A 25171-nucleotide genomic window follows, 5' to 3' on the forward strand; every position below is an offset into this window, starting at 1 on the left:
TGGCGAGTTTATTTAAACATGGGCAGTTTTTCCTTTTTTCTTCCCCTTTGTATAAGTAACGCGTATGCTAGAATGAGATAGCTTATTAAAATGCTTCACATCATAAATTGGTAAATGCACCTATTGTGGAAAATCGATTATAATTATTGCTTCATTGGTATTTAAAATGTAAACATGCTTTTCCGAGCTCTGTGAATGGAACATCAGCAGTTCCGTTGATTTCGTCCGGTGACCCTTCTCTAAGTTGCAGCATAAAAAATCTGGGAGAGATTGTGTGAAACGACTATCTTCTTTCGCGCAAATCGTGCCGTATTGAGACTCTGCTCATCAACTTGAATTGGTAATACCTATATGGAGAAAATAAAGCTAAATAGTGGGCTCATCACGAAGTTGTTTAAACGAGATCAGATTGCTTTCTTCGAAGACGTCAGCATTCAGGCTTTCTATGGTGACTTGAGTAGTGGCAGAATGTTCCAAAGACAAATCTGCTCATATTCAGGTGATAAAACGTTACCCATCGTATGTTAAATGCATAAATGTGTTGATTCAATTAGAGAGTTCAATGCACAATTGCCCAGAATACAGTTTTGTTCCAATTATATTGACTGAATGAATATTTCGAGTTTTTTTTAACAGAGTGAAACAACAAGGACTGCGAAGGGCCTCGATTCTAGACATCGCTGCACGTTGTGCTTTATGACGAGCCATACAGTTGATGGGGAAACCATAAGTTTGTCCATAAATCATCAAAAAATAATTACTTGATTCCATTTTTAATCGAATATTCGGATGGTTTTCTTGGCTGGATAGCTGTTTTTCGACATTCATTAGTGAGATATAATACTTGAATAATTCAATACGCAAGGCTCTCCTCGAGACAACGTTTTTTTAAGTTTAGAATTAATGCGATGTGCATCCCTCCTGTTGTACTTACATAACACCAGCATTAGTGACGAATTTATGCCAAATATTCGTTTTTGATTTTGCTCATTAATAGAGCATGGTCATAGTCTATGGGATCGTTCGTTTAAATTTTGATGTATTCTAGTAACTAATAAACGTTCTGTGAATCTGTTATGATGAAAACGGTCGTTTTACTCATTTACGTGAACGTAATTATTTGAATAGCCGCATAATTCGTGATCGGCATTTGCATAAATAAATGACAATTATTGCTTTTATTAAATGGTGCAAAACTATTCGCATTCATTAAGTTTCTAATTAATTTCAAAACATTATTGAATATATATATGAAAAAGGTATATAGGCCGTAAAGGAGAAGATATATATCGTAATTTTTGACATTTGTTCTTTACAAATATATAAAAATATAATTTGGCCGTTCTATTTATTTAAGAATTAAGACCGTTCAGCGCGAGCCGAATACAACATGGTCGCATCAGAGGACGCAATAGGGGAAAAATGGGATCGCTGCATTACAGATACCATTGTCAAAATGGGCGCCGGCCTCGGTCTGGGTGCAGTAGCTTCTTTTATTCTGTTTAGACGTCGAGCGTGGCCCGCGATCTTCGGCACCGGAGCGGGTTTTGGTGAGTTTATACGAATAACCTTTATAGTAATGCCGTCATATATATGGTTGGCTTGTCACATGCATTGTCACGTGATTGGGAACTGTTTAAAAATAGCCGTCTTTTTAGTGGACATTAACCTACACTTAAACGTACAATTATACTGTTGTGTACATTTCGTTTAAACTTGTTAGATTTGGTTTTAAAGTTTTAACTTTGAACGTGAAAAAAACTGAAAAACTGCAACCAAGTTAGTTGTAATTGCAATCTCATGTAGTTTAGATAACACATCAGGCTACTTATTTAGTCTTTGCGCATAGTATGCTAATTTGTTTAGGTAAAGTAAACAACGCTAACAAAATTACTGGGCCCAAAACCCTTGCAAACTTATGGTAATGATCAAATATTGCTTAGACACCAACGTAACCCGTAGTTATGAGGTATGTTGTACTGCAGTTCGGATTGAGTTGCTTAGTAGCGTTGTGACTGGATTCCATAGGTTTCCACGTGAGTAATATAGCCGTGTCACTACCTACGACCATTCTATTTCAGGTATGGGCTACAACAACTGCCACCATGACTTCAAGGCGCCCGTAGTTCTACGAGCCTTCCAGATCAAAGAGAAGGCCGAAAAAAAGTAGAGCGTAAAATATTAGCGAAACATTTTTATAAAGATTCGAAATGATTAGAAATAAAAGTTCCGTGTTGAGAAAACTTATTACGTGTGTGCGCTTTTTAAAACAGATTATCACTCTCAAGCTGCAGAAGCTACAATACAAGTGCGACAGATCGTAATGCCACTCGGAACGGCGCATGTATATTGTTACCGGCAGGAAACGTACGGGTCAGGATTAACATAATGTTTATTATATGAATAAATTATCCACGAGGTGTTACCGTGTAAATGATTACAGTTTATATTTGAATTGGGAATTTTATAAGGGCGAGCTGTAGACAGAGGTCATTGTATTAAATTTGGTAGATAAAGTTGCCACAAGTTGCTGATTGGCTAATCTAGACCTTAATATGCTTGCAATTACGCCAAAAGAAAGATTAAATTAAAAAGAGAGATCTAATTCAGCGACTTTAGATCTTAACGAAAAAACACTACAGGATTTTATATCGATTGCGAGTGGCATCTATCACTACTCTTACTGAACCCATAACTTTCAAAACGCGGGGGGGGCAACAGTGAAGTTTAAGAGAGATCGGACACAGATTTAGTGAGCATAATCTGGACGGATTAAGCGCAGCCTACCGGGAGAAGCCCACATTGCTTCAGGATCTTACGAAGCATGTTAATTTGCAAACAGTTTTTACATAGATCTGTAATCGTCAATGCAAACTAAACTTTCCACCACCTGTCTTTTCCCTAAAATGCTACTTACATTCTCTTTGCGATCAACGACAGCGCTCCGAGTAATCAAAACGAAAGTCCAAGGAACGCACCCGAACACACCCATCGTTGCGAATATCAAAGTGAGGCAATGTATGTGCTTTCAGTCCACAGTGTTGGCTAAAGCGTGCTTGAAATGCTTATACCTAACTTAGATATATTTGCTAAATTTGTACTGGGTCCTGCTTTAGCGCATGATTTAGGTACCTTTTTATTCTGTTAACTGCTAAAACTCTTCGATTGTTCTAGGACTGTTAAGCTGTATACCACAAATTTGACTAGTTTCCTGTTTATAAATGCAAGTGCAGAGCTGTGATCTAAAGAAAAAAAATTCAGAAAACATTTACTTCCTATGAAGAGCCTGCTGCTACTGTTCTAGTGTCGTTAGAACTGTCTTCGTGTTAGTCTTACAATTTTTCTTATAAACGTTTTTTTATTTTTCAAGTTGATATGTCTCCTTATATTTCGGATGCCACTTTGAAAAATCGGATTTTTTTGCCATAATATACGGATAATTTCAGAACGCTTTGTTAGGTCGTCAGCATTTCTCTCTGGCATCTAACGAGGTAAGATCTAGCGAGATGTTCCATCGGTGAGTCGCAAATGTACTGCAAAATTCCTGTAAGATTTTGTCTATTTAAAATACGAATACAGATGATGTTGGATGGGAAGGGAAAATAAATTTTGTTTTCGGTTTTCTCGTTTATGATTTCGATCCCCTATAGAGTTCCTTAATGATTAATTCCAGCACTTTCACGCACATGAGCACGGAAAGTCTTGGTTAAACTAATTGACACGAGTCAGTCATTATTATCAGTTGTATATATATATATCTCATTTATTACAGCATTCTTCTATGTTTCTTTCTAAGTACTTCTTTTGAGCTGCTCGAAAAAATGACCTCTATACGATTCCATATTGACAAACCTGATCATGTGTTATCACATGCAATCAACATATTACTAGTATTTTTATCATATACGGGGACAGCGTGTACAATCATTAATATTCGTTAACTCTGAAGCTCATTTTTCCTCTTTTAGGTCTGTTTGCGTGAACATAGTTTATGCATCTCCTAAAGTGTCTACCAAGCGTAATGTCCTTCTACATATACTACCGTGGCACGTATACATTATGTATATATATCTTACTAGTTAGCTGAATAAGCGAAGCTTTTGTGGGTGTACATGCACGCTTTATGTATAAACAGTCTATACTAGATATTGGTAGACCGTGGTCGCACCACCGAGTTGCTGCAACTTCTTCCAGCGATCCTTGCAGAACCAGGTGTTTTACAGTAACACTAGCCGGCAGGCTGAAAATCCCCAATTATTGTTCGACGATATTACGTAATTCCTGTAGAGCAGCCTGCAGCTGTTTTCGGGCCATGACAACCTGTTCTTCTTGCTTTCGGATATCTTCCTCGGTCACAATCAATGCCTAAGAAGTGCAGAGTGGAAAAAGGTGGAATATAGTTAAATTCGGTCGACTAAACAGTTTATTTCTTTCGATTTGAATTGTGAGGACAAAACAAACAAACAACAATAAACAATGACATTTATATTAATGGAAAAACTAAATATAACCGTTTTTAGTATAAGTAATGAACATACTCAATATGATCAAAGTGACATCAATATGATCAGTATGATATAATCAATATGATCAAAGTGATCAGCAATATATAACAATAACAATAGTATTTAATTATTCTGATAAAAAGCAAAGACGAGGTAATGGTAGACTGTTGTTGTATGACAATGGCAGCAAGCTTGCTAACCTACCTGCACAAGAGGTTGATCGGGGTTAATATAAACTGCCGGATGTCTGTCTTGCTGTCCCTTGGCATGAAGTTGACCTACTACAGGACCCTGCGAAACGTGCAGTGCCGTGGCCACGCTTCGAAGCAGCGTGTCTTTACTGAGGTCGTGCGAGATTCCCCGTATTCCACGGGGCAATTCTAGAGGTGACTGTGCCAAGCCGTTGCGATCGCTTGTGCCCAATCGTTGGAGGCGGCGTTCCCAGAATAATTGAAACGGAGGCTAACATTCACAAACAGCAGTAAAAAAAATCGACATCGGTATAAATTGAAAGTGTTCGTTCAAGAACAAAACTTTTCTTAATACACCCAGTTATTATGTTTGAATTAACGATCGTGTATATAGCTACAAGATCATAAGAACTTTCAAATGCTAAACTAAACTGCATGAATTGGTTCTTTTCCTTTGCATAATTTATCTCCGATTAGATTAGGCGTTGTACCTATAGGAGAAGCATTCGGACCAATCAGATAACTGTAGGAACAGAAAGATCGCGTTTCCTAATAAATGCAATACGTGACGTCACCTAGCTTACCTGCTTAGGCTTATCATTCGAAACGATAGTTTTAATGTCATGTTTTGTAGACGTGTAATCCTTCATATTGTGCACAACAGTAACCGGCTGCTTAAAAATCGACGCTGTTTGTCGGATGGGTGCGACAAGGCATGCCTCGGCCTTAAGACCCCGAAGGTATTCATAGGAAGGGCCTCCCCCGTTTCCTCCACCCGTTACTCGACTGTGTTGGCGCGCTTTACGTGCTGCGACTGCGCTCAGCTTACCGGATCGGAAGTCGAACGCCGTCAAATCCACAGCATCACCGAGAGCCTTGGCAAGCTGCTGTTTCGAGCGGTACCTCTGCCCGTCAGGGCTGATCGCGACAAGCATTATCATCATAAAGAAAAATGCGCAACACAAATTCTAATGCAATATTTCATTTTCTCTCGTACAGACGAATTATACCTTAAATTAAATTTAACTGTTTAATCGTCTACGTTTAAATCATCATTTTGCATTTAATGGTACCTTGCTTTTTAATTACTCGCGTTGGATTTTTGATCGTGAAGTATATCTCATTTTCAAATTTGTATTATAGATTTGCACTCAATCTAGCCAGACTAATGCGCCTATAGTATAATACTTCAGCCTCATTAAGTGAAGCTTTCAATAAAGCCAATTAAGAAAAATCTATATGCTGCTGAAGTTGAACTAGTGATAGCTATATATCTCTAACAGATATCTATCTAGATGATAAAAGTAAATAATCTTTTTTTCAAGACACTGTCTTGCTATCGAACATTCAATGGCATGACCTATTCAACCAAACTGTAACATGGCAGTACTGACTGCAAACTTCGTAACACCCTTTTTTGAAAAAAATTTGACATGTAGGTAAGCGGCCTTTTATGTCCATTAATCAATTACATAGGTCAACTTTCGGCAAATAATTCTCTACAGCCCAACAAACTTTGTAATATGCTTGAAAGCTACGGCATTATAAAATACTATTAGTAAATAGATATGAAAAACATTTTTATTTATATCATAATTGAAAAATAGCTTTTTTAATTATACAAGCGCGAATTAAAAAATATAATTAAACTCTATTTACCCATAGTAAAAGACGTCAACCTTTCCGGCGGATAGGCCCAATCTCCGGGCTTGTTCTTCGCGCCTCCAGCCTTTTGGCAGGTACAGGTCTGCCATTTAGGCTGTTTTCTCTTATATGTTCACCACCGGGTGCTAACTTTGGGGCACTGAAGCTTATTTTACAGCCAAGTTAGCAGCTTCTGCAATCGCCTTACAACTCAGCGGCTCGTCAGAAGAGCTTCGCAATCCAGTAACATACTACAAGCACCCTGGCAACTTGAGGACAGCCTTGTAAACCTTTTGGTGACAACCACCCTCATCGAATATACCTATCTTTGCTACAGTTGATAGTCTGTGACAGGCTAATGTCGACTACGCTTAGCGCTCATTTGCCATTGCTAAAATCACATTTTTATGCAAATCGGAGCTATGCAAGAAATTACTACAGGGCTTCGAAATCGTTTGAATGGCACCCGCGATGAGGGCGTCACATAATAGCTGCTAGCCAGATGCGGAGCAGCTTCTCAGTGCTGTTGATTTGTTATTATAGTTGTGAGTTTGTGTTGATATGCTCTGGTGTAGCACAATTATTAAACACAGGCGGTACTTCGAAAGTAGCATTGGCATAGCTCACTCAGAGCCGCTAGGCTCACATAAATATTTTTGTCGGTTAGAACTCAACTCCATTTGATTATACCGCTAGGGGAAAATTATTGAAAGGAGCAAGCTAGAATTTTAAAAGACAACGCACGCCGATCGGTTCTAAGCGTGCTTTCGAAATTGTGTCTAAATATGATCCATGCGACAACGTCAGCTGATAAGTCGAAGACTCTTCTAATGTGGTGACAGTTTACCGATTGTTTCATCTCGTCTAAATCATGGTAAGTAGATAAGCCAAAAAAATGGTCCCGGTACTGGATATGGATATACTATGGATAAAATGCGGTTGCGTGTCGGCCATTAATAGTTACTATCATCGTACGCGGTTTTATTGCATATCCAATTTTTTCCCTTTCTCTGTATAGACACCTTACATATTTACCTTTACGTAAAAGCCGTGCGATGTAACGTGGTCTGAGAATTTGTCTCGGCGTTTGTTCACCGGAATTGCATTCACTGTAAAAAGTCTTTACAAGTTGCTAGATGGCTCAATGTTGGTTCTTCGAAATGATAATAAATATGTCGCGCTGCTGCTATCTTCAGCTTTACATAGGCACCGCCCCGTACTCTTCGAAACAGTTCCAAGATGGCGCTCTTTGGGTGTTTGTTGTATGCAATTCGCTCGTGATTTTGAAAAAAGTACGCCCCTAGAGCTTCTGAAAACAGTAACTAGTGTCAATTTCGTGTTATTATAACTCTACTGATTCGAGGCAGTGACTGTGTTATTGATTCGACTTCGCCGTTACCGCAGAGCTGGACCGCTAAGTGCAGAGCGTTAGGGCTACTAAATGCCGAATTTTCGCCAAGATTCAAGTTTAGATTGAGCGCTAAATGAATTGCGACCCCGACATAACCAGGCATCCGATGCGGAATCTTAATGCTTGGGGTCAATAAAATACCGTATATGAACTCGTGACGTCCATCCTTATACAGTCAATGGGTTGTTACAGCTTGCTTAGCAGGGGTCAGCTAGTTGATCGGCTTCGCGTTTGTAGTAATTAAGTGGACATTTATCTGATCAGCTGAAATGGAAGAAAAGGTCGACTCTCAGGAGATGGAGTTCGAGACCGTCCAGCTGGAACAGCTGGGTCTGTCTGCCGAGCCTGAGGGGGCAGAGGGTACTCACATTCTCGTGCAGGAGGAGTCAGCGGGGGATCAGCTAGCAGCAGAAGGCGATCTAATTCGTTGTACTCAATGCGAGCGATCATATAAAAGTCGTGATGGACTGAGGTCTCATATGCGGAAAGCACATCGAAATAATACAACTCAACAAAAAGCTTCCCTGGACCAGGTCTGTTTAGAGGTTGACTGTAATGCCGCGTTTCATTCAAAAGCTGATCTATGTTCACATCTGGAAAACGTGCACAATATTCAGCTCGATCAGCTGTCGACATTGTTCCCCAGTATTCCGCGATTCTACGCTTGGATGGAGGAGTACCAGGAGACGACCGGAACACGCTTTGTGCGCACTTGTGGGAGTAAACAGTTTGCCCGTACAGGCACCCGAATGCAGTTTATGTGCCATCGCAGTGGCAAGTGCCGAGGCAAGAACACCATGTTGAGGTTGCGTAAAGAACGCGCTCACGGCCCTGTCAAGCTTGGCATCCAATGTGTACTGCATTTACGCGTTCTGGAGCGCCCTAATGGTTCAGTCGAAGTTGAGGGCTGTGTATCTCATTACGGCCACACTGTCGAAGAGCAATTTATGTCTTTGCTCCCGTCACATCGGTGCCGCATTGCTCGCTTCATTCACCTCGGTCAGCCAGCGCATAAAGTCGCTGAACTTCTGAAGCAGTTGACGTATTCAGCGTCGCCATTGGCGCGGCTTTCCTCCGCCGACGTACGCAATATAGAGCAATGCTTTGGTAAGCAGTTTACCGAAAGTGTTGCTGTCAGCATGTTTGCTGAAGTCGGTCGTATACTCGAAAACTCTCCTAATATGGTGCTCGTCCATAAGCCAAGTGAAGCCGAGGTGGAAGGTCTTGATCCGGCGGAGTTCTACGCCGTCATCCTAACACCACAACAACTCGAGATGTTCCAAAGGTACTCAGCACGCATCGCTGCCGTGTGCGCGGACGCTGTTCAGCAGTTTAGCTTCAGTATTGTCACATTGAACTGTTATGTTCGTGCTGGCGAAGATGGTCCGCTCGTTTTCCCGCTTGCTTGGTTTATCACAAGTTCATCCGAGCCCCAGCTTTACATCCAGACATTTTACTATGCTGTCGTAGGACACACCGGCAAATTCAACTGCGATATGTTTTTCTCGGATGACCACGACGAGTACTTTGTGAATTTTTTGCACACGTTTGGCCGGGGTAAGGTGCCAAAAAAGCAAGTCAATCTTTGGCAGATGAGACACACCTTAGAGTTAGCTCTAGTCCAACACGTAGCGGAACCTTCTAAGGCGCTAACGGTTAGCAGTTGCTTTGATGGTCTATTTAAATCGCCGATAACAGTGGAAGAGTTCTCGAGAAATCTTGCTCGACTGCAGGACGTTCTCGTTACCGAAAATATCCCGCGGCCGTTCGTTGACCTGTTTGATACGGTATTCGTCAATAGGAGCCTTCTATGGGCACCATGCTATATGGGCGGCGACTGCGCAACTATATATCGTGAGTTTGAGCAGGAACACACAACAATGACTCTCTATCTTGACCACATGCTCATGAACCGCTGGGGAAGTAAAATAGTTGATGGGCTTATCTCATATAATTCCCCGTATAACATTAGCTCACGAACAAACAGCAATCCGACTCCGGACGAAACTGAGGTCCAGGCGACATCAAAATTTGTTCACCGAACACCTGACGGTGACTTCACCGTAGTTCACACCGGGAAAAGCTGCCAGTCCGGCTGCGAATCCCGTTGTTCATGTTGCTATTGTATCCACGAGTTTTCATGTTCATGCTGGTGGGAGCTAGGGAACCAGGTTTGCGACCATATCCATGCCATCGTTGACTACCTTCAAAGGAGCAACCATCCCGATGCACATGCAGTCGCACCTGTTAGTGAGCCACTTAGTTACAGATTGCCTCAACATGCAGAAAAATTGGATTTACTGGGAAGCGAATTAGCTCGATTGAAAGAAACGCTTCAAGCACCGGAAACAGACGAATCGTTTAGGATGTATATGGGCCGACTTCGGTCATTGCAAAACGTCGTCTCGGGACTGATTTCTGCAGCAGAGGCTGCAGGCTCAGGTGCTTCGAGCGTCGACCGGAACCACCATGTCGTTCAAATGGAAAACAGAGCTGAACACTGCTCAGAGAAGGCTAGCGATGTTCAGTCGTCTATGCCGTCCGAAGTGGAGGCTGCCACGGGCTCTGGAATCGTATCCGAGCTAACAATGACACACAATCCTCAAATGGTGACGGTTGCCCCTCTGTCAAAGGTACACGTGATCGTGCCCCGTAATGTCGTCGTGGACACGGTACCTCAGGCACAGATGGAGCAGTGGGCAGCGAACATCCGCCTGCACCAAGAACAGTTCAATGCCGGACAAACAGGAACGGAGTTGGTGCGAGTCGTCCTGAGTAATGCTGCCAACACGCCAGCCGCGTTGTTGCTTTCAAGTGGCGAACGTGCAAAATTTGTAGCCATGGGCAAGCGAGCTTCGGACGTAACGACCACGCGAGTTGTGAAAGTCATCCGAGCTTCTAGGGAGTGATTATTGAATCGGATAAACGAAAATTATCGTTGGCGGGAATGGGAAACAAAGCAACAGAAGTTTTCAAAGTGACATTAGTATTTAACTCAAACATTTGTATTTGTGGGCTAAGATTTATTTTAGTGAGTGGACCAAATACGCTTACCTGCTTTAGAATAGCTAGCTTGGCTTCAGGACAATAAAGTAGCATTGAAATTTGTGGAAACGGTATCTCGAGCGCAGTTTTGTAGAAACATTCTGTACATATAAACAACATGCGTTTCGTAGTAGTTATTTTCCTAGAGAACCCAGTAAATCATCAAAATGTATATAGCAAGATAAAACAGAATTTGTTAAATAAATTTATTACAACATAATTTCTAATCTGGTGTTTTTGTTCTCGCAATGGATGAGGCACAATACTAGACCCTTTGCCCATTACTTCTGGATGATTAGGTATAATTCGGGTAAACAAGTATGAAATATTCCTTTAGTAATGGAAGCATGCAGCGGCTTTAAAAAAGATGAGGTCGGTTCATGAATTGCTTAAACTGCTTAAGCAGTTATCTTCGCTTTTGCCCCTACGCAACTCAAATAGCGCAGTATTGTCAGGAACTTTCAATATGTAATTCCACTACTTTTTATTTGGACTGAATCCCATGGACTAATTATTAGAAAAAAAAATGTAGGTTCTTAACATTTTCTTAATCCAATCAAAATTACCGTAGATGCACAAGTGAATTAAATCAATTTCAATAGCATTTAAAGATCATACGAATGTAGGGCACTCATGAATGTAGGGAATGTATATGGTACTCTATATGGTAGTTTGTCATATATATATATACGAATGCTAATCACTGGTATTGCTCAAAGCTGCTTGACCCACTTATGAAAAGGGCGAAGGTAGCTTGCATTCAGTGTCTGTTATTTGCATAAGTATGTAATACAATGGGCTCATAGAAGCTGTAACTTTTATATCTTTTGTTTGTTTTTAGTCGGCGATCTTCAACTTCCAGGCGCTTTTGACAGTGCTTTTGCTGATGATTTGTACTTGCGCCTACGTACGGTCCCTTTACCCAGCATTGCTCGACAAAAATAAGCAGGGGTTCGTGAAAAATCACATAGTTAGTTTTCTTTAACGTTGCCTCTTCTAAGCAATTTTCTGCCTTTGGCCTTTTTCTTTACTACCTTCTAAGCTTAGGTTATATTAGTGCGACGAGGACTTATCAAAGATTTTATGGCCGGGCACTTAATGATATGCACACCGATAAACTATGTACGTAGTGAATCGGGTTACCCAGTCGATTTAGAAATAAGGGCGGAGACCTTCGAGGGCATCTGATCTTATATTTACTTTGTCATTGGTTTACACTGGTCAAAATGTTTTGAAATTTACTTCCAATACTGCCATTAAGCGTTGCTTTAAACGTTTGTCCTCTATTACTAAACAAAGGGCGGCTACACCCGGTTCTGAGTTTGAAAGCTAGTATGCACGTAGTTTTAATAGGAAAAGACGTTACCATCGCATTGTCATAAGGCTTGTTCGTGGTGATCTGCCATCATGCCGTAAACATATTTTTATTGCTCTAATTTAGTTGATGTAGCTTAAGCGACTTTCGATCATCATGTGCGAACCGACAAATTTTTAGCGGTTTCAAAGACAGATATTTGACTTTTAAAATAAAACAAGCTGCCATTTTTCAATTATAAAGAAGCTTTTCTAAATAGAGCGTTTCCTTTCTCTTACCTTCTTACAGGTTAAGGAGCACTTTATGGAAGCTTGCCCGCATAGGAGAACGTCTCAGTCCGTGGGTTGCATTATCTTGTTTAGCAATGGCGTTCACCGATGTATTTCTCTCGTAAAGGGGGCGCACTCTTTTTTGGATAGCTTTCTATAAACGGATACTTACACATTGTTGTAACATACCTCATTATCATCGCGACAAGTCAACAATACTTATCATTCGTTTGCATGGCAACCGCTTTTTTATTAACCACAATTGTTATGTAGAGTATGGTTTCGGTATAACATGAAAGCTCTTGACGATATCCTGGAAGTATAATTTTGCGTGCCCCTCATGCTACTGGTGCTCGTCTCGTAACTTCGTATAAATAAAGTATTTTTATAATGAAATGAATAATCTGTCGTTATGTTGATCATATTTTGCATTCAACTTCCTTTTTCTATTTACTGAGGTGCTACATCTAATGAGCTAATACGATTAGGAATATACATAAAAAGAACCATTTATATAAAACGAGCTATCGTTTAAAAGTATTTTGCAACCTTTTATGTCGGTAAGGCAACACACGAAACTGTCAGGCATATAGAAGCTGAAATTTTAACTAATCCGATTACATTTCTTGAATGTTAGAGGTATTATAATGACAATGTAAATTTTATAACACATTTGTAATTATTCCAGACTGACACCTCTTAATTTTTATTTCATTGTCAGACCGTTAAAAAGCAGCAGGGCGACTATACTTCAGAACAGGCCACATGTGATCAGACGTTCGTGCCAAAGTTTCATTTAGAGCCCTAGGAAAGTCTCACTCCGAACTAAAATCTTGAAACGTTTCTGTGAACAAAAAAAAAGCATGCAAACGATTGCTAATGGTGGAACTCTACCTGTGTCATCGGAAGTTACGATATTCTATCAGATATTCAGAACAGTATTGCAATTAGCTTGCAAATGGAACGTTTCCAATTGAAGCACCTTGTCTACAAGAGTAAGCGCACATGGTGGCCTTGCCACACTAATAAACTGCATTTGCTCAGTGCATAAAGAAAGCATTCAAAAAGCACGTACTGACTCCACGGTGCCAGGAAGAACGAAGCAGTGTTTGCTTTCATGTAGCGATTTTTTTTTATTGTTCAGCGTTTTATATTGTAGTTTGATGTTGCAAAAATTATAGCTTCTTCAACACGTATGTGCTGTTCACTCACTGAGAAGTGCGTTCCAATCTTTAAATACCAGATTTACTAATATACCGACATTCTTTCACCTATATACAGAGTAAACTTTTATTAAAACTTCACAAATTAATGATATAGTAATTACATTTGAGTTAAATAGAAACAGAGACGCTTCTATAGGAGATCATAGAAATAGTCCATGCCTTGACCAATCTCCCAGATCGACAATCCAGTGCCAAGTTTGGTCGCCAAATCAATCCTCGAAGATATGGATTTCAGGGTTGGGAAGAACACCATGTGGTGTCCTTCAGAACTGCAATATAACAGAAGACGAATTAGGTAAGATGGATGAAAGCTGATTTTATAGAAACCAATATCTCTCCTGAACTATTAATTGAAAACTGTTTGACAGACCCTCGAATCTGAACGTAGTGCTCGGCGAATTGGTCACTCCAACTGATTTTTGGCTTGAACTTCTGCAGCATCTCAGCAAAGTGATTGCCGAGGATTGCCGAACTCGCTCCTTGGGCTGTGTAATCATACCCGTAAAAATTGAGCCCTAAGAGGATTTTGCCACGGTATTTAGCAACGTTTTGATCTTCAGAAATGCTTCCTGGCACCAAATGCTCGACGCATTGACGCATCCAACTCAGCGGGGCGTTTGGACCCGGTCTGCATAGATATAAACACAACAAGTTTAGATACTAAATATAGTGGGACATGCAAATTCCGAGTCCATCATCAAGATTACCTGCCTAAGGTTTCATATAACTTAGAAGTGCATTACTGAGATAATGAATTTGAGTTTATACAAAGACAATCTTGAAACAGATGGAGCTAGAAAACGTTACCAGTCAGAATATTTTATCACACTTTTGTTGATAATGGCCACATGAGTGCCATTGATCAACTTGAATAGCATTTTAATTCATTAGATATAACTTACCTGTGATCACAACATCCAACCAATATATAATATACAAAACGTACTGCATTAGAGGTTATTGCCGTTTTCGTTCACAGTGAAGCAACATTTTGAAGGAATAAGCAGCGACCGGTTAATCTTGCAAGCGAAGCTTACAATGCAACAACTTGGATCGTTATTTTAACATCTGCTTTATAAACTGTTTGGTGGTTGCATCAGTATCAGTTTTACACATACCTCTGTGGATTTGAGTAATCGTAGGTCATCAGTGAGAAAGATGTAACGTGGTCCTTTAAATTATCGAAATGATCACGAGAAAACATTCCCGGTATATCATCATACAGGGGAGGAGGAATAACTAGTACCAAGGAAAGGCTATCATTTTGAAGCGATGAATACAAGCCGCGAATAATTGCGATGAGCACGCTACAAATTCCAAAAGAACACCGCAAAAAGAAACCTTTTTAGTGACTAACGTTGAAGCCGCTTGTACAATCTAAAATTGCTTATAAATGAGCTGAACATTATATGATATTATATCACATTCAGTATTCACACTTTTAAAAACCCGAGATATGGCAGTCTAACGGGATCGGCCTTGAAAGGCATCACATGTACCGAAAAGTAATTTTGATAAAAATTGAACTCACTCAGTTAACCTTCCTCCATAACTGTAATGAGACCAGAGTTCGAAGACATAGCCGTCAAAGTTGTTTTCGCGTGCGAATTTAGTAAGCACCTTTCCCAGGGTGACAAGCTTTCCACTTGACATGGAAAGATCTCTGATCTGCTGCGGAGTCCAACCCTCAAATAAAACTCGGGGCACTGAAAAAAGTATTTGGTTAGATAGCATTATAAAAAGTTTCCTTATTTTTTCTTATGTGTCATTTGCCGCCACGTTTCTTTTATATTGCTAGTAGGTATGTGGTACATGTTTTATAGTTTACATCGAACTAATGAAACTGTGCTATTGTGGCAAACCAATGGGTTAAAAGAAAATTTGTTAGGTTTGTCATTACGGTAAATGTAGGGCTTGAAAGCATTAAAAATTCATAAGTCCTGGCAAAACTGACAAAATCATTCTCAAATAATGACAAGATCGAGGATCGTGTTTGTTACGTACTCATACCATCACAAGGCAAAGTTCAATCGATCTAAACATTTTTGCCATATAATAAAGTTAAGTGTTCTCTAGAGCAGGCAAATGGCTGGTCGATGACTGCACAAATGAACCTGCAATAATCTTTTTATATTCATACAGAAAATATACTTGACGGATAAAGTTCCCCTTACATGTGTATGATAATTAACCTAAAAGCTATAACACCACATTTGTTTTTCTCTAAACGGTATTCAATGCTGTGTACCTACGCATTTTTGCTCCGGTATCGCGTACATCGCGAATCCATCCGCTATCGATGTCATGTCGTCCGGATATTACAAATGCTGAGCTAGAATCATATCTTAGCTGAAGCCACACTGGTGATATTTGCGTGAATTTAGAACCAAACGTTTTGGCCACGTCATAACCATGGTTGTTCCACTAAATGTATACACCAAGCACACGCACTCGAGCTTGTTATGAATATAATGATTACTATTTGAATGATCTTTTATTTCTTACAGTGGTAGGGATATAATGCGTACAATACGGACAACAATTGTAATACCTAAATTAGTGCGTGCTTGATTATTTCTAGAAATGGGAACACAAAAAAAAAAAACAAAAAAACGTTGCTTTCAGTAACAGTTCGTATTCTGATGTTTAACTCAAGAAAATCTTACATTTTGTTCCATTTACGGCTACGTGTGTCACACTGGAATAAACAATTTGTGACACGCGAAAAAAACTTTTCAACGTATTCGTTCTTTACTCGATTCCTAGAATATATGCAAGGCGATTCCTTAAAAGAAAATTCTTTCTTTCAGATAACCACCTTCCTAGCTATCTGTCTATATCTATGAATCTTCCAGGAAGTTCTGGGAAAGTTTACAATTACTGCAATGCAAGTTGTAATTTTGTAGCGGGTTCAGACCCTGTAGCAATGTTCAGTTATTTTTAATAGTATCATGCCCTTCATATCATAGGAATAAGAAGGGTAGAGGAATCCAAGAAAAAGCCCGATACTGCAGATATCGAGCTTCTCCTTTCTCCATATACATTACTCCCCATGTTTAGCATAGTAGGTAATGTATATGCCTGCTGAACTCAGGGACACGTGGTGGTCTAAACCTAAATCTTCACGTAAACACCCTTCGTTTCGCGTTAGGTACCAATCATCTACAGCAATACTTAACGGCTTAAGTACCGAACGTAGACCACAAAAAACATCCTTTGTATGGAGTCGGTGCCACTGTCACTGCACTGAGGTCTCATGTTAAGATAATTTATTTACTAAGAGTACGATCGGCTTACCCTCGAAGAAGACTGATTACATGGGGTATACGCTTTAACACAGAAAAAAAAATTATGAAAGTAACTTATTAAACTATGTTTTGAGTTTTATGTCTGGTAAGCTTTCGAAATAGTTGAACAGAACTGAGTGGACAACCCACCGGCGTAACATAAGCAAGCACATCACCAGAGAAATTCCTGTGTTGTGCAAGAGAAGTGCTATAAGCGTTCCGGTACTTGACTATACTCTTCCAAGTGACCTTTTCGGTAACGAGACCGCGATCAAAGACGCTTTCCTCGCCAGGTTTTGCAGGATTCACTTCCTGAAAACCGTAATGCAAATACGTGAGACATATGGAGATGCTGGTATTTTAAAGTTAAACACGGATAGATAGTAATCGTATGACAACTACCATATAGATATATGTTGTATAGTAGGTATTCGCTAATCGTTTGACAACGAACTCGCAAGAAACCATCATTTAATTTTAACAGCCTCCTAGAGGTTAACTAAGTTCACGGGGACAATTTTCAAGCATATTTGTACTTACTTTGATGATAATAGGTTGGCGCTTTGTGAGTTAAAATAATGGTATACAACTAGTTTCAGCGTCAAAGGAGTGAAATGCTCAATGGTTAAAATAAGAAAATAAATCTTTTAAGAGTAACAATGAGTTTTTGCATGGAGGTACACGGAATTAAGTCCGGCAATTCAATTATCAACGAGGCAAAAATTATTGCTTCCATGACCTGACCAAGATTTCAATTTTTTAGTTAGCATAGAATCCCAAAATTAGTCTACAGAAAGTTCTCGTTAAAGTCGAAAGAGCTTACCCTACTCTTTGAAGACAACTGGCAGGTTGCCACGGACAGTAGAACAGAGTGTAGAAGAAACCTCATTGCTGCAATATATTGCGTGACAGAAGTAGCTTTTTTAAAAGGGTTCGCTAAATGTAAAGTTATCATCACTAAAATATAAATTGTTGCTTTAGTGAAAAAATAATTAGTTAACTGGATGGTGTTTACCAATTGATAGCGCCCTTTCTAAAATACACTTTTGCGGAACGACAAAAACATAAAAGACTTTGGGGGTCTATTTATTTTATTATTTCAAAAGCATGCATGTTACATAACACGGTGTTTCACAAAGATTATCCTGATCGACATCCCTATGAGAAAAAACAAAAAGCATATGCAACATATAAACCTAAATCACGACCCACACACTGCACGTTTAGACAGTCTTATCACACAAGTTTCTCAGGCAATTAAAATTTATTTTTTCCTGCTCAGACACTCACCAAGTTACTCTGCATTTACTGCGATAAGTTTTATGCCGCAATTTTCGCGAATACGGAGTTTATATTTGTATTAGTAGTTAATTAAGTACTAGTAGTTTGAAGTCTGAGATAATTCCAAAGCAATCATCAATCACTACGCTCAACTCTTTGAGACGCCAATTAAACGACAAGGTTCGTTAGTCTTCTTCCTATAATAACACTACGTATTGCTAAAGCCCTGGAATTGTTAACTACTGTCACTCATTCTTCTACAGCTAAACTTTTATCGGCAGCCTTCTGTTGCCGCCTGTTTCGTATACTATGAACCTGCTTAAACAGGTTGGCAGTCTGCACGTAACAGAACAACGAAAAATCGCGTGCTCAAAAAATGGCCAACGTCTCGTTCCACGCTACACGCAATCGGCTAATGGGTGCTCATCGTTAGTGGCGATATTCAAAGTTTCGCGGTATTGTGTATTATGCATGGCAGACGCTCATCGTTGTTTCGTTGGTGGAGAGGGTATTTTCCAAAGCGCGTAATGTAATGTCCACACCAGGATATTAAATTACGCAGATCACCAACAGCACATAGCAGGACTAATGAGTCGATAGCTGTAAGCGTTACTTTCGCCCCACCTGCTGCCGTTGTTTTTGCTGTACCCAACTTCATAAAACTTCGTTCGTTGACTGGTCGTCTGAGCTGCTCAGTGAGCAACAGAAGCAACAATCCAACCAGCTGTTTGGCTGGCGAAACGCACAGGTCAAGTGAGCCTAAGCTGCAGTAGAGGGAAGGGTGGCTGCTTGAAAGACCTAAGCCGAGCATTGGTGACCATAATAGGCCCATTGTACAATCTTACAAACAGTAAATACCCTAGGAGACAATCAACACACTTGCTAACGCTTCACTTTAAAGGCGGTGTTACCACGAAGTAGTCGCCGCGGCATTGGTATTTTCTATTTTGAATGCCATTACTGTTATTATAGTTTGTGTGCTGTAGAGGAAGACAGATCGCATTGTACTTCAAAGTGGGACAACTGTAGAGGACAGAAAAAAGATCCGGCCCTGTTAATTACAACCCTTACGTATCGAGTGCATGAACAGCTTTGGTAGAGGAGAACCGTATTTGTATCGCAAACAGAAGATTGGAGCCAATTTCTATTGTGAGTATCAACAATCGATTATTCTTCTTCTGACAATAACAGTAGTAGTCAGCAAGCTTAGTGGGCAAATCTGTATATTTTCACTGTATATTAACCATACCTAGAAATATTAGTATTAGGGTCAGGCGAAATTGCAACCGATGCCATGCTATTATAGACAACTATAGTGAATTTGATTTATAATTTTAAAACATGATTGGTGATGGTACTAACAAATGAGAGCTTCGTTAATTTAATTGATTAGGCTCTTCTAAATTCGTGATGTCTAAGCTTTATGGACGCCTAGATTCGTTCTAAAAAAATACTTCCTTTTTTCACGCAAACTGTGAAGTGTTTGTGCAGTATGAAGGTGTGGTGCCACAAAAGGCAATTGGTAGGACAAAGCTACATGGAGCTAATAGCTCCCTCTACGTGTTCAGGTCTCCAGCCCTGTTCTTTATGTTACTGCGCAACAACGCTGCTTCAGTCCTGTGCTACTATTATGGTCGTGGCTAAGTAGTGGAAAGCCAACATCATGTCGTCTGTAGCCTAACTGGTCCAAACAACGTTTTCTGAAGGTAGGGCGAATAGCGAAAAGTTGTTACATCATACAGATGCTACATCGCGTACTACTCGCGTGAGCGTGAGTCGTGTGACTTGAATAAATAGAGAATCGAACGCTTGTTGTGCTTTATGCGTGTCGACAACCCTGACAACTCGTTGCAATTTAAACTAATGTAAATAGCTATGACAGAAGTGGTTGGTAACAACGAGAAGCAAAAGCTTTTCTCTTGCTACGAGTCTATTGGGACGTTTACAATGCCTGCCTGCAACATGCTGCAAAATGTGCTGGAATAATCAAGTAGAAAGTTCGACTGTTGTTATTATTTGGAGGAACAACTTCATAGAAACGAACGCACGAGGCCATCACAAATAGTGTAGTAAAACGCTAACATAACCGCAATTATTCAAGAAGTCCAAGGACTGTAGTAGTATAAAATCAGTTATATGTTAATAATTAAAACATAACAATGACTACAAATAGAGTAATGAGGTACAGCCCGTTAGTTGTGGACCGATGTTGGCCAGTCCTGTCGGTGAACTGCATGTTACATACAACATACGTATATGTTAAATATAATGTAATGGATCCTGGCCAACCATTCGCTATAAATGGAGCTGTTCAGTATGTTTGAGTACCGAATCTTTTCGATGGAGATGAGAACCGCTATTTTGGGGCATGGTGACGGAGGGAAATCCAATAATTGAGCTTTTGTGGTTCGACTTCTCGCTGTGGGAAGTGGCGGTATTCTTAGCGGGTACGCTGCTCTGGGGAAGGAGTTGGTTTACGAGCGTGCTATTATTTATATACATTGGCAGCTTTTAAAATGTTTCAATCGAATCAACGATGACAACAATAAGCAGCGATTGTTCAGATTTATGACGAGATGAGACGCCAAACATCTTGCCAAACATCAAACGCCTTGCATCTACCGTGATTTTGCTGCCAAATTATTAGAGTATACGCAAGCTTGTAAATGGCCACCAAATTCATACATAGCTCATTTAAATTCAACAAGTACTGCATTACTTCCACAGGGAGGTAATGATAATACTGCATTACACAAAACTTTTAATAAAAAATTAGCTGTTTAGCTATTATCTTGTAACGAAACGTAATATACTTCTTCTGGCGTATTAGGTATTTTTAAGATGATTGCAATTTCTTTATATCGCTAAGGTGTCAGATTCAGATTTCAATGTTTATTGACGTTTATCATATCTCTCAAAATGCTGAGCTATTTGTCTTACGTCTTTAGAAAGGCTGAAGTGTTTGGAAGCCTAGATTTCAATATCTTCAAACACCTTTAATATTTTTTACCTATAAATATCTTTAAATAATTAAAAAAGCCATGTTCTTCAATTTACAATTTATCCAGCGATTTTTTTCTGCGCCACTTTCTTTTATTTGAATAGAATAAAGTTCTTCTTGTCGATTTAACACACGCGTATGTAGTGACAGTTGATCCAGGTCCGTCACTTTTCGAACTGGGTGCATCTGCATAATCTCACTAATTACTTTCCATGTTGTTTTCCAATGAGACGGGTAGTTGCAGCACTGATCCTTCGGCAACTTCGCTACATGCAGTGACTCATAGAAACATTCAAATAATCAAATTTAAGGCACATAGTATACAGGCTCTCCTAGTACGCACTACATACAAATAAGTAAACAGTAGACCACTGCGTGAATGCGACAACCTGAGGCTTCTCCTAAGGAGATGGAATCCCTAACAGCTGAGCAATTTCTAATTCGAAATACTACAAAAGTTGATAAATTATTGTTGCTCATACAGACTACGCTATGATCATGAAGATTTCTCAAGATATTTCTGATTTTTCGAAATGCCAGGCTTTACTGTGCGAGTTTTAAACCTCGTATGGCGACAAAATAAATCATTAGGAAAACACTGGAGCATTTTAGAGTATTGAACATTCTCGTTATTTTCAAAATCTTTTTATAAACATTCTCCTTTGATTACTAATGCAAGGAAACACACTATTTGCTGTTTAATCAGAAAATAGAGCATACAAAAATATAATGCAGATAGCAGCATATAGTATAATATCGAGGTTGGCAATTTTTGAAAATTCTTACCGCGGTTAATATACTTTTATGTGGTCTTCCTGAACTGTTTTAATTTGAAGAAAACAAAGGTTTTCTTAGGCTACCTACAGCATGGTGGCAAATGACCGAATATTCGTTTGTATGCATTTACAGAGTGAACTTTCGCACGATTCCATCGTTAATGTCTTCTGTGCAGGAACTGCGGTGGGTATTTTACAAGATGCACTTACATAGACGTCTGTTTTTTGATAAGGGTTGTTAATTTTGTATATGGATGCGATTCTAACAGGACGTCCAGCTGCTTGCAATCAGGCCGGGTAAAAATTGTTGTTTTCTATGGAAATGGTCACCCTTAGCTTTCAAATGACGAATATGAGGGTTGCTATTCTAGGGTAATCTAGGGGCAAATACAGCTAAGTCAGAGGCTATTAGGACGCAGTTTTCCAAATCCCGCCTTAGCCTCTGCTTGCCTATAATCAAGTAATTCGTGATCTATAAAATCATAAAAAGAATATGGTAGTAGTGGCGTACGTACTCAAACGTAAGCTTCCGCAGTCGTGTTGACGAAAATGCAATTTTCGCTGACCAGCTGATTTACATTTGATTTTCTCTTACAATCAAAACCTATCAGTTCTATCCAAGATTACGTATGCTATGGAGCAGTCTTTCGGTTAGCATTACGCCAGTATGTGTTGACAGTGAAGCTGTCAGTTCCCTTGTTCTAAGTAAAAAATGGCTCGTCCATTGTTGCAAGTCGCTTCATCGTTCCGGCATTCCGACTGTGATAAGTTTTGCTCCCGTAAATTAGAACAGAAAAGATATGAAGAAGCAAAAGTCTAGTGACTTTTGCTTCTTCATATCTTCTCTGTTGATTTGCATCATTAGCAGTTGGCAGGAAACATTTATAGTTTTGTTGTATTTGTTACGACCCCAGTCTCGATACTATCCGTTAAACAAATATTTTATAGGTAATTTGTGTTTCATAATTTTCAAGTAAAATAATCAAACATCAGGCCGTTTTACTGTTTTCGGTAATCTATAGTTTAATATATTTTATAAATGCAAACATTTAGATAATTTGATCTCGTATAATTCCTTTCAACACAACCTTCTAGGGGGTGTTCGAGTGCGTACACAAGATGCTGAAGAAGAATTTGCGACTTGCAGGGTCTATGTACACGAAATGTGCAAAAAACGGCTTGGTTTTCAAGCATACTTTATCAATAATAATGATAATAATAATGTTTATTGCTTCAGCGGAGTAGTGCATGAGGAAAAGCAGAGAATTACTATAGTTATGCACCAAGACAGAATTGCAGTTTCAGTGCTTATTTATTCCTATTACACTCTTAGGGCTGCTCCTATGAGGATTGGAATTTTACTTTTCAAAAGAAGTGCACATTATTAACAAAGCCAATTGAATAGAATAATATTAACTAAATGTGCGCCATATATCGCCAGCTGATCTATATCATGTACTATATATACTAACTGTTTTTATGTGGCGTGTTTACAGTACGACGATGTCTGAGACGGACGAGGGATCCACTGGGTTTGAGCTTTTGGATGAAGAACCTCCAGTTGAAGCGAACAGTTCGACACCACTAGTAAAACCGGCATTGCTGGGCACTCGGTCTTCCGTAGCTCAAGGGACTCTTGGAACAATGCAAACTGGTCCTATGCTAACGGGAGTCGGAGGTGCCTTGCAAAGCGGAGATCTTTCAACATTACAGAACACTTCTACTGCTGCCGGCGCTGGCGGACTTGGGCAGAAACAGATGGCTACAGTCGCAGCGGAAGGCACCGCTGCAGCTCAAGGTAAATCTTTATTGCACTGAGCGCAAACATAAGTTTGAGTTTGAATATTCTAGCATGCCATATGCACGAGCGTGTAACATCATATACGCGTATTAATAAAACGTACAATTATAAGCTTTTTGTGAGAGTTCTATAGGATTACATATTCTGGCTACCTAAAAACTGCTGGGCGGTATCATACGGTAAGTTCGAAGATAAAGAGAAGCTTTTTGGCATACTTGCCGACAGCGCACTAAAAAAAACATTCATCGCGAATGTTTCTTTAGTTTAATATTATTTATTGTATAAGTATAGCCTAGTTTGCCTAAGCTAGTAATTTACCGCAGAGTTGAATACTTTTGAAAAAACGCTGAAAAAACGTTTTCTGGTACCCGAATTTTCAATCTAGCCTAAACTTAATACGTTAAGATTGATGAATTATTTTTTGGTGAAGGCCATTTCGATTCTGTCACGAGGTGCCGCTGCTCTTAAACTTATGAAGAAGTGCCCGCTTTTCTTCAAGGAAAGACGCCACAGTAAGGTGTCGTTCGTGGTGCTATGGGACAGTTAGTTTATTGCTCCAGTTAGACATTCAATTGTAACTACGACTTGCCATCAAAACTGTTATATCAGCAGCGCGAATTGGGTTAGTTCTTTTTGGAGAAGATGCAGTCACTGACAATAAGATCCCTTAGAAAAAACATACATACGTTTGCGAAAATAGAAGTCTGTACTGCGAGCATCTAAGCATTCATACAGAGATTTGAGATAATTTGACGTTACCTCTTTGCGCTCAAGATGGTGCCTTTTAGATTGTTCAAAACGACATAACCATATTCATATTGAGTATTTCGTTATTTTGAGAATGAAAAGTCCGTACTCACTACGGATTACCGCTGTTGTCTGAACTAAGTAACAGGTTACTCGTCATAGGAATGTAATGCCTAAACTGGTATAACACGAAGAAAATATTGTTCTGCAGAATACAAACGTACCAAATCTCAAGTTCGGCCAAATCGATAAGCACCGTACAGTAACAGGTAAGAGCTCAAAAAAGGCTCTGAACTGTGGTGAAACAATATCAGGTGCCTTAGATGTATATATCCCAAAATCCTAAAATTCTTATTTTGTATTTGTGTGTGTGTATATGACAAAACCGGTGCTAACTCATCTACAGCTAATACAGAGCGTGTTCTAAACAAGAAATGTGGATGTAAAGGCAACAGTTCTTAGGCTTTAGAGTAGAGAATTGCCATTGTGATAGACTGATTGGGTCTATCTGTTCATGTCAGAACTAGAACAAGTGTCCATTTCAGGGGTCCTGTGTGGTGGGTTCTAATCGTATTTTCTGATACAACAATGCCACTTAGATAACTAATTGGTTTCAAAACGATAAAATGTCCTTAAATTAAAAAATTCGCGCATATCTATCCAAGTACCAAT

The 25171-nt window shown here is 39.5% G+C and overlaps 6 protein-coding genes across 11 annotated transcripts in view; 4 read left to right on the forward strand and 2 right to left on the reverse strand.

Moving 5' to 3' along the window:
• Positions 1–180: 180 nt before the first annotated feature.
• On the forward strand, positions 181–2247 carry LOC111253800 (MICOS complex subunit Mic10-like). Of its 2 annotated transcripts, none has more exons than XM_022813794.2 (3): positions 181–340; positions 1358–1550; positions 2082–2247. In XM_022813794.2, exons 2-3 carry the CDS (start codon positions 1391–1393, stop codon positions 2168–2170), a joined length of 249 nt encoding a protein of 82 aa, XP_022669529.1. In that variant the 5' UTR covers positions 181–340; positions 1358–1390; the 3' UTR covers positions 2171–2247. The 2 variants fall into 2 exon arrangements, with proteins under 2 accessions (XP_022669529.1, XP_022669530.1); XM_022813795.2 differs by lacking the exon at positions 181–340 and adding an exon at positions 347–499.
• Positions 2248–3732: 1485 nt separating this feature from the next.
• On the reverse strand, positions 3733–6858 carry MBD-like (methyl-CpG-binding domain protein 2). Its single transcript, XM_022813793.2, has 4 exons — positions 6356–6858; positions 5281–5614; positions 4710–4967; positions 3733–4365 (listed from the first exon to the last, which is right to left on the reverse strand). Exons 1-4 carry the CDS (start codon positions 6448–6450, stop codon positions 4255–4257), a joined length of 798 nt encoding a protein of 265 aa, XP_022669528.1. The 5' UTR covers positions 6451–6858; the 3' UTR covers positions 3733–4254.
• Positions 6859–7061: 203 nt separating this feature from the next.
• On the forward strand, positions 7062–12783 carry ksh (transmembrane protein 167A-like protein ksh). The gene is made up of 3 exons (XM_022813796.2): positions 7062–7214; positions 11638–11747; positions 12400–12783. The coding sequence occupies exons 1-3, from the start codon at positions 7212–7214 to the stop codon at positions 12503–12505; spliced, it is 219 nt and encodes a 72-aa protein (XP_022669531.1). The 5' UTR covers positions 7062–7211; the 3' UTR covers positions 12506–12783.
• LOC111253795 (uncharacterized) lies at positions 7240–11023 on the forward strand. The gene has a single exon (XM_022813785.2). The coding sequence runs from the start codon at positions 8021–8023 to the stop codon at positions 10658–10660; it is 2640 nt and encodes an 879-aa protein (XP_022669520.1). The 5' UTR covers positions 7240–8020; the 3' UTR covers positions 10661–11023.
• Positions 12784–13488: 705 nt separating the features above from the next.
• On the reverse strand, positions 13489–18587 carry LOC111253798 (chitinase domain-containing protein 1). 2 transcript variants are annotated; one of them, XM_022813792.2, is made up of 8 exons: positions 18184–18586; positions 17717–17784; positions 17044–17205; positions 15859–16030; positions 15138–15312; positions 14725–14913; positions 13977–14234; positions 13489–13875 (listed from the first exon to the last, which is right to left on the reverse strand). In XM_022813792.2, the coding sequence occupies exons 2-8, from the start codon at positions 17780–17782 to the stop codon at positions 13737–13739; spliced, it is 1161 nt and encodes a 386-aa protein (XP_022669527.1). In that variant the 5' UTR covers positions 17783–17784; positions 18184–18586; the 3' UTR covers positions 13489–13736. The 2 variants fall into 2 exon arrangements, with proteins under 2 accessions (XP_022669527.1, XP_086830748.1); XM_086974622.1 differs by lacking the exon at positions 17717–17784 and having other exon boundaries at positions 18184–18587.
• A 156-nt stretch (positions 18588–18743) lies between these two features.
• Positions 18744–25171, forward strand: part of LOC111253797 (protein PRRC1-like) — a 12691-nt gene continuing 6263 nt past the window's right edge. Inside the window, exons 1-4 of one of the 4 annotated variants that reach the window (XM_022813787.2) lie at positions 18744–19323; positions 19655–19880; positions 22085–22135; positions 23448–23749. In XM_022813787.2, coding sequence (XP_022669522.1) covers positions 22113–22135; positions 23448–23749 — 325 coding nt within the window. In that variant the 5' untranslated portion in view covers positions 18744–19323; positions 19655–19880; positions 22085–22112. The remainder of the gene's footprint in view (positions 19324–19654; positions 19881–22084; positions 22136–23447; positions 23750–25171) is intronic. The other 3 variants (XM_022813789.2, XM_022813786.2, XM_022813788.2) reach the window with 3 other exon arrangements.

Source organism: Varroa destructor, unplaced genomic scaffold (genome assembly GCF_002443255.2).
Source record: "Varroa destructor unplaced genomic scaffold, Vdes_3.0 BEIS01000007.1, whole genome shotgun sequence".
Taxonomy (NCBI): domain Eukaryota; kingdom Metazoa; phylum Arthropoda; class Arachnida; order Mesostigmata; family Varroidae; genus Varroa; species Varroa destructor.

What these genes read in the sequence shown, in the direction of transcription:
- LOC111253800 (XM_022813794.2), top strand. Translation starts at nt 1,391, where the DNA reads ATGGTCGCATCAGAGGACGCAATAGGGGAAAAATGGGATCGCTGCATT. An exon ending in CGGCACCGGAGCGGGTTTTG is followed by an intron (nt 1,551 to 2,081) that starts GTGAGTTTATAC and finishes ATTCTATTTCAG; the next exon opens with GTATGGGCTACAACAACTGC.
- MBD-like (XM_022813793.2), bottom strand. Translation starts at nt 6,450, where the DNA reads ATGGCAGACCTGTACCTGCCAAAAGGCTGGAGGCGCGAAGAACAAGCC. An exon ending in CGAATGATAAGCCTAAGCAG is followed by an intron (nt 4,968 to 5,280) that starts GTAAGCTAGGTG and finishes TGTGAATGTTAG; the next exon opens with CCTCCGTTTCAATTATTCTG. An exon ending in CCGATCAACCTCTTGTGCAG is followed by an intron (nt 4,366 to 4,709) that starts GTAGGTTAGCAA and finishes TGCACTTCTTAG; the next exon opens with GCATTGATTGTGACCGAGGA.
- ksh (XM_022813796.2), top strand. An exon ending in CTCGACAAAAATAAGCAGGG is followed by an intron (nt 11,748 to 12,399) that starts GTTCGTGAAAAA and finishes ACCTTCTTACAG; the next exon opens with GTTAAGGAGCACTTTATGGA.
- LOC111253795 (XM_022813785.2), top strand. Translation starts at nt 8,021, where the DNA reads ATGGAAGAAAAGGTCGACTCTCAGGAGATGGAGTTCGAGACCGTCCAG.
- LOC111253798 (XM_022813792.2), bottom strand. Translation starts at nt 17,782, where the DNA reads ATGAGGTTTCTTCTACACTCTGTTCTACTGTCCGTGGCAACCTGCCAG. An exon ending in CGATACCGGAGCAAAAATGC is followed by an intron (nt 15,313 to 15,858) that starts GTAGGTACACAG and finishes TACTTTTTTCAG; the next exon opens with TGCCCCGAGTTTTATTTGAG. An exon ending in TATGGAGGAAGGTTAACTGA is followed by an intron (nt 14,914 to 15,137) that starts GTGAGTTCAATT and finishes TGGAATTTGTAG; the next exon opens with CGTGCTCATCGCAATTATTC.